Here is a 12,480-nt window from a genome sequence, read left to right on the forward strand (position 1 = left end):
ATTAAGAACAATATTAATTTTGCCGACTAGCCCGTCAAGTACGCTAGAAAACTTACAAATATAGGGGGAACCGGAAGTAATGAAAAACAAAAAATTGTTTACAACCCCAAATGCTTGGTCACTTGCAGCTTTTTATCAACTGAATCCACAACGTAACCATCCTTGCTACTGTCACTTTTCCAACGACCGTGTCGTTTCCATACCCTATCATTGACATCCGAATTTGCTGCAGCAGTAGCACCACCTGACCGCATTGAATGCAATCCAAGCTTCAGGTCTTTTGAAACTAGTTTCAGTCTAGAAATAATGCTTTCTCTGGCTGTAGAATAACTAAGCTTTTTGTTTTTATATATAAGTTTACAAATACTTTTAGAACGAAAAATAGGTCTAAACAGGAAAAAAATTGATTCCAAATTGACACCTGAAAGATTTACATATTTCAAAAATATCTCATATGTACAAGCAATGGTATCCCCCTTGGAAATTAAAACATCATTACCATTACGATACTGGTCAGTCTTACTCTTCTCTATATACAAAATTAAATAATCTGATTTAACTTCAACATTTTTACACAAAAGAGAGCTAATCTCATCGAAACGCAAAAACCCAGCAAAAGACAGTAAAATCATTGTTAAATCGCGAACCACAAGTAAATCTTGGCTGTCTGAAAACATGCTACACAATTTCAATAACATATCTAATGAAACGGGATCCTTCTTGTGTTTCTTAACAGTAGCCACTCTCTTGACAGATTCTTGTAATGAATGTAAATATGAATTTTTAGTTGGATCTGCAAAATTACTCATTTCATGCACCCATTTTATACTATATATAGCAGAATTAATAGTGTTACATGTAGCACCAGTGTCAAGCAAGTAAGTTATATATAAAGCTATATGAACCGGCTGTGCTGGTAAAGCTTGAAAACCATGTTTTTTAATAAATGTTTCCCAACGTTTAAATGCATAAAAGTACGATTTTGCTGTATTATCACTTCTACTGTTCACAATATAACTGGACATATGTTCTGCATACTTGAAAAGTTCAGATTCCTCGTCTACTCCGGCTTCTTTAACATCATCCTTAATTTTGTCTCTCAAGCCTATTCCTGGAAAACAGAAAATCAATCTATGATAATCTTACAACCTAAACTTCAATACGCATAGCAACGAAATTGAAATTTTGTTTAATCATACCAAATATCCCATTTCGCCCTCTTCTTCTATGAGTTATCCCTGAACCCGGAAAGATCTTATGAATCTTAACAAAATATTTGAATCTGTTACCCTCTGACAAGACCGGCCAATAAGGAGCCGACTTCCATTCGGGTATAACTAACGTACCAACTGCTCCGTCTTTCAACATCTTTTTAACTGTTTCTGTAACTAACGAAGGAGGTGGGACTAACCAGTTATTTTCTTTACCCCAGTGCTGTTTGAAAGCATCAACACCACTCGTTCCCTGACACCAAAACTTTGAATTAAATTTATCACATTTTTTGCTATATGAAGCCGCAAAGCGATCTACTGTATGAGAACCCCACTCTCTATCTAGCATACGAAACAGCCATGTTTGTACACCCCAGTCATCGCAATCGTTCAACCTACTTAAAGTGTCTGCATGTGTATTATTTTCTCTTGGTATCCATTGCGCAAAAAACGAAACAATGCTTTGTTCACATGCATTTTGAATTTCCATATTTATATCTTGCTAGTGAGTCTTTTTACTACCGACCTTCAAAATAGTTTCAACATTCTTATTATCAGTATGTATTTTTACACTTTGCCCATTCAATGTAGGCAAATTAGTTTTCAAAACCTATGAACAGCCTCAAGTTCTCTCCAAGTAGAACTCATGTTTGTTTCATGTACATCCCATGCACCAAACATTTCTACCATTTTGCTGTTCCCTGCCTCGGCTATATATCCTCCATAGCCTTCACCTGAGGCATCCGAAAACATGTTTACATCACATGCTCCGTTTGTCAACTGACTAAATAATGCACCATCCGCATTTAACCTTACTATGTTTGATAACCAAAACTCTAGTTCTACCTCTGCTTCTGGAGTAACCCAGACCGGTGCCTCCCATGATGTTCTTTCCTAAACACAATCATATGCATACCGAGTCCTTAACCTTACAGTTGTACCCAACACACCTTGTGTAGATATTAACTGACCAACAACTGAAGCTAACAGTTTTACTGATATCACACGTTTGTCTGGTAACCTGTTACAAATGCAGGATATACATTTTAATATCCTGTTAATTCTCTCATCCGTTATTCTAATTCTACCTTCAGAAGTATCCCATACCATTCCCAAAAAAGTTATCACCTGAACCTGGTTCCAGTTACACTTTTCCTCAGCAATAATGAAACCAAAATCAATTAAGTCTGCCCTTATTCTATGGCTAACTTTGGTGCATTCATCATAATTGTCAGCACCCCCTAAACCATCATCAAGATACATTAGGATCCTAATACTGTTAGATCTCCAATACTTTATAATCTCTCTTAAGACTTTTGAAAATATAAAACCTGCTGTAGCCAAACCGAAACACAAAACATTAAATATGTAAAATTTAGACTCCCACTGAAAACCCAAATATGTTCTGTCTTCCTGCTGTACCATTATATGATGATAAGCTGACTTCAAATCAAAAGAAAACAGATAATCACCCTTAGAAAACAATTTTCTTGCAACAGTTGCATCTTCATATTTATATCTAAACTGATATAAATGTGGATTGATGTGACGACAGTCAAGCACTAATCTAAGTTTTTACTGGTTACCTGCAACCGTTAATGGATTGACAACCTTAGGCTTTACAAATACTTCTGATATACACCCTTTAGATAATAATTTCTCGATTTCATCTGTACAAATGATTTGTTTTCTTTAGCTGATCTATTATTATCTAATAAAACATTCTCAGGTAAAGTTTTTAACGGTAACATATACCCTTTTTCAATAACATTTAAAATGTAATCACTTGCTTGAATGATTTTCCATTTGTTTATGTGTTTTCTCAAACTATTAACTGGTGATCTAATTGTATCAACCTTTGTACGTAAATTATCTACGTGTACTTCTATATTATTCCTATATAAAGTATTAATATTACTTATCTTATCATTTTTTCTTTGCTGTTTCTCAGGACATTCCTGTTTCCAATGACCTTTTACACCACAATTAAAACATCTGCCTGGTTTTCTTGTCATACTAGTAACTGCTTGTTCTGCTGGTTGTACGTAGGGATGCACTCGTCTAGCTTTCTTTGTCTTATCAGCTTTCACCTTTCTTTCCGCTCTGTTTTCAGCCTTGTACAATTTCCTTTCATCCTCAGAATCATCTGCAAGCGGGTTGGTTTCATATTCATGTACAACTCGCCAGCCCAGCTCGGATGAATCAGCAATACGTATTAACTTTTGTCTATAGTTCATTAAAGAAATACCTTCCGATAACTTCTCCTTGGCTTTGCATACGGTATCTGGCGTTGGATTGTTACCGTCCAATATACTGTCTGCTTCTTTCATTTTGCTGAGCACCTTCACGTTTTGCTTAAATTGCTCTTCATTCCCTCGTTTCTTGAATTTGGGTCCATCCGTCAAGGTAGCTTCTATCTTTGAAACCTGTGTTTCTGCAAGCTGTTGTTGCACATGCATCTTTCCCATTTCACTGGATATAATCGAACGCATTTGGTTCATCATGTCATTTTGGTTTACCGTCAGAATATTCGAGACTTGAATTCTGATCTGCTCTTGAAGTTCGGCGTCCATTTTGATGTGTACACTTCAAAGGACGGCTAGAAAGTGAGATACATTTACATGTATACCTTTTACCTGTAATCAATTTTGATTACAAAAAAATCCTGATTGGACAATACCTTATTTACAAACCGTTAATACAGACATTTTCCCGCTATTACTAGTCGAAACGCGGGAAAATTCATTTATATTGACTTATGTAACTTACCAGTCTTCTTATTTGGATAACTGTGTTCTTGCTAAAAACAAATATTTCATCCAGTATACCTTTAATTTGAGGCGGTCGTTTGAATTTCTTTTCGGTTGAAAAGGGCGTCATACATCTATATGTACAGTTTATGATAAACGATTTAAAAATTTCCTGCATCCACCCTCTTAAAAAACATTATTGGTCCATCATTTTAGTGCCATCATACTGAACTAGCTTGACATATATGCCACTGGACGGCAAGCAACCAACAATCAACTTAAGTTTGTCTTCCCTTAAGGTTTGACAAAAAAGCTTTGCATGAAAAGAAACCGTGAAGTTAACTTCTGTTCAATTATATTTTGAACTAATTTACCGTAGTAATGCAGTTTCGTATCAGATATATACAACAGCGTTGAGGGCTCGGTAAAATGGCAAAATAACTCAAACACCGTTTTTTCACCCAGATGTGCGGAAACAAAAAGAAAATAAATCCCTGACCCACCCCTGTTGCAGTTTAAAAAAATAAACCATAACATATTAATCTTACTAGCAGCCGCTCCAGTTTTAATCTAACTTTTCAATACGGCGTGTTAATTGGAAAAGCAGCAGATACCAATTTTGTTAGGAAGAAAATCGAGACCAAAACAGCCCGCCCTTCAGGAAAGCACGCTCCAACAAACCTGCCTGTCATTTAGATGTAAAAATAATTGCAGTTGATATTCTCAATCGACAAAAACTGGAGGTAAAGACTGAATAGTTACCATCTTAACACTCGTTAAAATTTTGACTACAGTTTGGTGTTTAATGGATACTCATTGGTTTTTTTTGGAGGCATTAAGGATCAAATCATTTTGAAAAGTTTAACCTGTGACTTTTTAAAACATAACACATTATAAGTTCCATACCGATAAAAATGTACATATTTATTTTTTTAAAACATCAAACAGCACTTGTCTCAAATTTTCAATAAATGTCCGTTGTCTATTAAAAACAATGAAGACATGGTAAATACGGCGTCGTCAATCCTCGAGTTTAATTTCAAGTTTGGTTGCCTGAAAGTAAACAAATAGTATCATTTGTTTAATATATCATAAAATTGACGTATAAGGAACAATGTGTCTTTAGTAGTATCAACAATAAATTAACAGCACGAACATGCAAATGTCAATAGAATATTATTACCTACTTTTGATTAAAAAAATCCTTTATATTGGTTTACTTAAATCATGTACAAAACATATCGAATACAATATAAGGTCAATGTCAGAAAAATATCAACTTTTTTGTATGAGGCTGAGAAACTGGGGAAAGGCAAAGGCGAGGTTGTACCGAGTAGAATCTGAAGTTGATATTTTTCTGACATTGGCCTAATATGGTTTTTAAACTGTAACTTAAATAAACAAATTCATAGCTATTTAAATTGAAACATAAATGTCAAACTTATTTTCATCCCTTAAAAAACACCTGACTGTGGAAAAGTGTTCCATGATGAAATTGACATTGCACAAAATATAGCTGTGTGACTATATTTTAGGAAATAAATGTAATTCCAATCAATATGTAGAAGGATAAACACTTTCTTACAGTTGACTGTTTACAAAACTTTTAAAAAATGCAAACATTTTTTTATACAAAAGCTTGCCGATATCTATCAAATATACCATAACATTGGCGTTACACAACATACCGTAACTGACTTTCTTCTCTGTGGAGGCGTCGAGTCAGTAGAGTTAGGTATAGAAACAAATCCTTTAGATTCTTTAAGGTCATATCCGGTCGGGAGGTTCAACATAGAAGTCAGTCGTCTGCCAACAGCTCTAGCAACACCCATTCTCTTATTTTCAGTGTTGTCAACGAGGCGTTGTCGAAGCAAATAGCCAGACAGCATCCATGACAAACAAAACAGGATTACGGCAACAGTTAGTCCAAAGTATGCTGGCAATGTCTCTACACATATGGTATTTGGTTCGACAGGACTTTCTAAAAAAAGTTTAGTTTTTCATATATAAATTTTATCTTTTCTTTCCATTCCTGGTATATTTGAATTATGATACAATGAAAACGAATACAGATATAACCTCGTTCCACAACAGTGAACTCTAATGAAAATAAAAGACGAAAAGTAAGACCAAAGAGTTCAATGTCGTTATATATATATACGTAATTTGGTTAAATATATGATCTAATATATTTCCCTAGATTCATGCTTTTTTCTAATTGGTCATAAATATTATACTAGTCCATAGTATTATCCACGTGCAATAACTGTTCGAACCCAAAATACAGACATCAAATACAAAGAACTGCATAGGCCACTTTGAATGTTGCACCAATCAAATAAATAATAGAGCGAACAGAGAAAGGGAGTTTACACATCTTAATAAAATGAAAAAAAGGTCGTGAAATATGTTACTTTTAGACATAAACACTTAAAAACGAAGCTGAATAAATTTCTCATTGTTCGTCTTATCTTGAATAATTCAAATCGTTTTAGAAACATTAAGTATTTAAAGATATGGTTATGCTTTATAGTGATAATTCCTGTACCCTTTTTGTTGTTATCCTTGTATAGATTTGGTAATGATTTACATAGTTAAATTGATTAATTAAATTGATTGATTATAAAACTATAATGTATTTCGTTGTTAATTATTAACGCAACCACGTAATTATGATAATGCAATCAGAAGCAATTGATTTAAAACAAAAGGAATAAATTACCTTGCAGGTTGTGATTTTTCTGGCGATTTGCCACTTTTATAGACGTTCCACATATAATCTCGTCAATTTCGTTGTCCTTTGTATCTCTCTTTTTTCTCCTACGACCTACATTCGTGTTACAGGCAATCTGTAAATACAATAAATGTATCAGAAGAAATTTAAAACATAACGTCTGTGGTTCGTGGTCAAAATTATGTCGCTTACATAGGAAGCCGGTTTGTCTCAGCTCGAAAATCTTAACTAGTTACTTTTAACGAACGAGCTACTTATGTCTTTAAACGAGTATGCTACTTCTTTATAACGAGTAAGCTTGTTTGTTATCACGAGTTACTGTGTCGTTAAAGCGACCTTAGATAAAACTTCACCCAGACATTAATTGGCTTCCGCAATTCTCTATATTTCGTTTTTACAGCTGTTATTTCATTTGCGATAACGTTGACAAATCTATGTAATGTATGTGGTGCGTGCAATTCAGGAAAAAACAATGTATCATTTTGATGTCCAAATGTGTGAATCTAATTTCGATGTATATAATTGTATATTTTATCTACTATGATTTTTTTACAATTCACTGTCAATGTATAGTGCACCACCATTGGATTTTACCTTGATGTAATATATTTTATCCCTGTTTCTTCCCTCTTTTAATATTTTGATATTACCCGATAAGGGGTGTTCCTTATACCAGGAAGCTCATACGAAGAAAAGAAAGAAAGATGCATGATTTGTATTTATTGAATACCGAAAATTGCCATTGTCAGTCAAATCCATAGAACATGCGCATGGAGTTTCATTACTATCTAAAATTTACAGAACAAATTAAGAAAATAACTTTCACAATGGGCTAATTAATGGCTTCCATATATCAAATTAATTCATCATGAACGTTATGGGTTTATTCCAATTACGACTCACGTTGTCACATTGTCCTTTACAAACAGCCAGACGACACGAGAAGGCGACATCCACTTCCTCTTTCCCTGTCAAATCAGTCGGTTGGAAAGCTTGAAAATTTGACGTCAACTTTCCATCAGATAAATGTTGAAAATTTGGAAAAAGTTCTTTGTCAACAGAGCAGCTACAATATGAGAAGAATGAATGAATTGATTTATATACAAAATTGCCATCGAATACTAGTAGTAAAAAAATAAAATCTTTAATTTATTTGTTTACAGTGTACCTACCAATCAACAAATGCACTGACCACGTTGATAGACTTAAGAATAATAGACACAAAAAGAGAGAAAATAGAGATAATGGCATAAAAAAGGAAGAAAAATGCACAATATAAAGACTAGAAGATAATGTGATGCTCAAATAATAAAAAATGATAAAATTATAGTACTTAAAATAGTCAGAATTTTGAAGAAAGGCATAATTGCTTCCACTTTTCTTACTCGCCCATACATGAATACTCTTTGACACATTCCCCATTTCCATTCTCAATTTTATTTAACTTATTGATATACTTAAGTCTTACAATGAGTGGGTAGAAATACCAAGAAAACTATGTGATTCGAAAGAAAAAACGACAACATGAGCACACATGATGATAAGTCATTGAGAAAATTGGGCATTGCCTTTCCTAAGTGTGGCGCATTGGGAAGTTTTTTCCTTGATAAATACTCACCCGTTTTCTATTATATTAACCATGGCGGCAGTGCACTCTATTGCTTTTATATCATACGTGTCTAAAATTGTAAAAACGAAGAACAAAATGATATTATAAAAAGCTGAAACTTGAAGTATCTATGTATTTACACTTTTACATACATAATAAATCATGTTTAACTTCTCATTATGTTGTTGTGCATCACAAGTTTAATAAAAATTAAACTAAAATATCTTTTGAAAGACTTTTTCGTTGAAAAAAAGTTGTACAAAATTATCATAAGCACACAAAAATAAAAAAAAAGTTAAAATGTCATTTGACCAAAAAGTTCGTATAAGGTTTTTTAGATGCCAGTTAATTTGAATAGCCTCTTAGATAGATTGCGAGAATATTAACATCATCGTTTTAATTTATCCATTAAATAACGGCATTGAGATTTAAATTTCATTGTTGAGTTGATGTATTACATGGAAAAAGTTGATGTGGTAAGATTTTAATGAAAGAACTCGCCACAAGAATCCAAATGACATAGAAATTAAACACAATTTGTCACCGTACGCCCTTCAACAATGAGCAGGCTTAAACCACACCTGTAAAGTCATCTGACAGTGTAATTGTCATTGCTATTGAGTCATTGAGATTGACAACACCGCCTCCACTAATGTCATTTTTACTGCTAGTATAAACTCGTAGATTAGCAACAGGTTTTGTAGTTATATTAACACCAACGTCATCGTTTTTGCTGGAATAGAAATAAAGAATCACTGAAACAAGTCAAGAAACACCCGTAGCCTTGAATATGCATGACGTATATGCAATTGTTCGTTAAGTAATCAACGCGTGGTGTCCAGAATATACATGAAATATTTGCCACTGCACAATAGGTAAACCTCTATCAACCATCTTAGATATAATGAAATATTTGCCACTGGATATCAATCAACAATAATTAATACATCAAAGAAATATTCGTTTTCCTCAGTATTTATGAAATGTTTTCCGCAGGACGTTTAAAAATCGAGAATGGATAAACCAGGTAAACATTAACATAAAATTGAGAATGGAAATTGGGAATGTATCAAAGAGACAACAACCCGACCATAGAAAAAACAACAGCAGAAGGTCACCAACAGGTCTTCAATGTAACGAGAAATTTCCGCACCCGGAGGCGTCCTTCAGCTGGCCCCTAAACAAAAATATATACTAGTTCAGTGATGCATCATATACATTCAAATTAGGAAAACCTATCGCATGTAGGGATCACTCAGAAGACTGCAATGCACATATCCTGTGTTTGTTGTTACTCAAATTGAAATATAAAAACAAGAACATGTGTAGTATGTCTATGATCAACAATGAGAAAATTCTCCATCCGAGATCAAATAGCATAGAAGCTAGCGACGATATGTGACGTTACGGTCGTCGACAATGAACAAAACCGATTGCGTGTAGCAAGCTTTAAAAGGCCGTGAACTGACATTACATATATAGAGACTTGCATGTCCACATCTTGTACAGGGATAACAAACAGTTTTAGAATTTATAGGTTTGCAAGTTGGATATACATGTAAAATATGTTACACACTTTTTTTTTCTAATAGTAGATTACTCACTTTGGGAGAACCTCTTCGATTAGTTCAATTTCTGAAAGATCGGCTAAACACGTGACAGGGATAACTTTGTCATATCCAGTCTGGATTGTGGGATATTTCTGGACAATCACACGGAATACGGTGCCCTACAATACACAACTGATTGAACTAGTTGTTAGTATTAAATTCGGCAAAGATACCACCAGGAATATGATGTACCCCGGACGTGCTGTTGTCTTCAAAAGACTGATTAGGAACGCTCTTGTATATTTTTTTTAGCAAAAACTAATGTGAAGGTGGAGGGCATTGAGGACCAAAGTAAGGGAATTATGTTTACCAAATAAAGCTACTGTAATATGTTCTAGCTGTGATCGAATATCCTGAGAATATAAAAAATAATAAAAGATATGTAAACAGTTAATTTAACATTAAAAATATGCCATTACAAATATGCGCAAGGTCAACGCTTATATACTCAAACAAATTTTTCCCACGAACAGTGCCCGGGCCGACTCCCACCCCTGGATCCGCCTATGGTTATCAAATTACGAAAAGAAATGCAGGATAATCTGGCAAATTTTGTATTTATTGCACAACAAAACCAGAAGATTTCGAATATATTTTTCCTAATCTATATAGTAGGTAAGACTTACATATGTGATATTGCATATGTCAAAATGGAATTCGTAATGGCGGGAAGTAGAAGTTGTCGTCTGGAGACATGATGAACCTTGACCTTGAATATAAATAATCCCTCCTTCAGCAGCCTTATCAACTGCAAGTGTCACTTTTGATTTGCTGCATTCGTGTAACGTCACTGAAAAATAAAGGAAAAATCAATCCATTAAGTGTAGATACATTTTTTATTTTTTTTCATTTCTGGAATTTTCATTAGCGCCTGTTCCTGCACTGCAGATCTAGACCATTTGTGTTGCATTTAAGTGTTATAACTTGTAATTCGTACATTTAATATGAACGAATCGGTTAGACCGAGTTATAGTCTTATGCGAGTACTGTTATGTTTCAAGATACATGTATATCGAAAAACTGACTGATGGCAAATGACCGATAACTTGAGTCTAGCAACAAAATAATAATAAAAAAAATAATAACAAAATATAGTATTGTACGTACCTGTTGGATTAAAATTTGAATTTGCCTCGCCAATTACTAATGTGATAAAAAACACAAATCCTCCTTTGAAAAGGACCATTTTCTAGAATATAAAAGTATTACACATTATCATATATTTACCGCCGTGTACTTAACGAACAAAAATCATGAAGATTATCAAAAAAAGATATGAAACGATATTTAATCATGAAATGATTTCATCATGACTTATAAAATACTCACGGTCAACTGAAAAGGAAAGCACTATTGTTCGTTCAATTTTGTTTGCCAAAATATAAATATCGATTAACAAAGTTAACCAAAATAAGAATGCGACATGGAAAGCTAACTACATAACTTTTTACATGTATTGATTTAGCGGAAAGTTTGATACGTTTTAAAGAAATGCCAAGTGACGTACGAAATGTAAAGAAATTACCCAAATTATCTGATTCTTAAAAATCGGCAGTTCTTTAGGCTAACTGTAGACCAAAATCTGTTCATGACAAATTGACCAATTGCACTATAATAGTATATCAAGAATGTTCAGTACTTTTCTTTGTTTTACCTTTTGTCAGATGTTCGAAGTCCTCTATTTTTATCCAAGTAGTACATAAAAACAAATGCCCCCTATTCTTATTTTCCATTTCATAATTCATATTGCACCTAGGTTAATATATAAAGCGTTATTTAAAAATTCAATTTACTTCTTGTTATTTATTTCCTAATGGTTGATTATCAACAGTCTTTTTATACGTTTTTTATTTTGACGCAGAGAAAAGAGTAAACAATTGCAACAGAGTTCGTGCGAACAGTAAACAATATATTATATTTACCTTCGTCTTCATCAAGTCTAAAATGTCAAAAAGATTTCAGCGACATATGGCCACACACATAACAGTCTTAGATTGATCATAATATAATTATTAATTTGATTAATTTGATAACACAATATACCGAAAAATACTGTATTTTATCTGCCGAATCACGTGTACTATATCACTTGTAAGTTTTCACAGACTTAATTAACTTTAAAAGGCTAAAATCAATATCTTCTACATGTAAAAATGTATGTAAACAAAACAAGTCAAAGTTTGTTGTTTTTGATCACAGACCCCTTTTCAATATTTTACCATATATTTTTTATTCATTTATCGATTTGTCATGGAGACTTTTTTTATCTACAGAATTAGCTTACAACGTTGTATGATTTATTTCTTGTTGACGTGTTTGTTAAGTTCATTTCTTTGTATTTGTGTTGAAATTAGTATAGCTTATTCAGTTATTAGGAGATAAGTATCATATTTTACTATTATTTTGTGTCATGAAAGACTATATGAAGATTTTTTCTAAATAAATCTGCATGCTTGTAAGTTGTTCGATTAATTAATTGATTCATGTCAAGTGGCAAATATTCCATGAATATTTAGAAGAAGAAACGCAAATTGTATTAAATTCAGTCAGTAGGAACTGTGAGAGG

General features: G+C 33.3%; 1 protein-coding gene across 1 annotated transcript; it reads right to left on the reverse strand.

Annotated features, from left to right (window-relative positions):
* Nucleotides 1-4,906: 4,906 nt before the first annotated feature.
* On the reverse strand, nt 4,907-11,100 carry LOC134719683 (uncharacterized). The gene is made up of 9 exons (XM_063582657.1): nt 11,022-11,100; nt 10,541-10,704; nt 9,909-10,033; nt 8,886-9,037; nt 8,314-8,374; nt 7,599-7,761; nt 6,684-6,810; nt 5,650-5,942; nt 4,907-5,014 (listed from the first exon to the last, which is right to left on the reverse strand). Exons 1-9 carry the CDS (start codon nt 11,098-11,100, stop codon nt 4,982-4,984), a joined length of 1,197 nt encoding a protein of 398 aa, XP_063438727.1. The 3' UTR covers nt 4,907-4,981.
* Between the last annotated feature and the right edge of the window lie 1,380 nt (nt 11,101-12,480).

Source organism: Mytilus trossulus, chromosome 5 (assembly GCF_036588685.1).
Source record: "Mytilus trossulus isolate FHL-02 chromosome 5, PNRI_Mtr1.1.1.hap1, whole genome shotgun sequence".
Classification (NCBI taxonomy): domain Eukaryota; kingdom Metazoa; phylum Mollusca; class Bivalvia; order Mytilida; family Mytilidae; genus Mytilus; species Mytilus trossulus.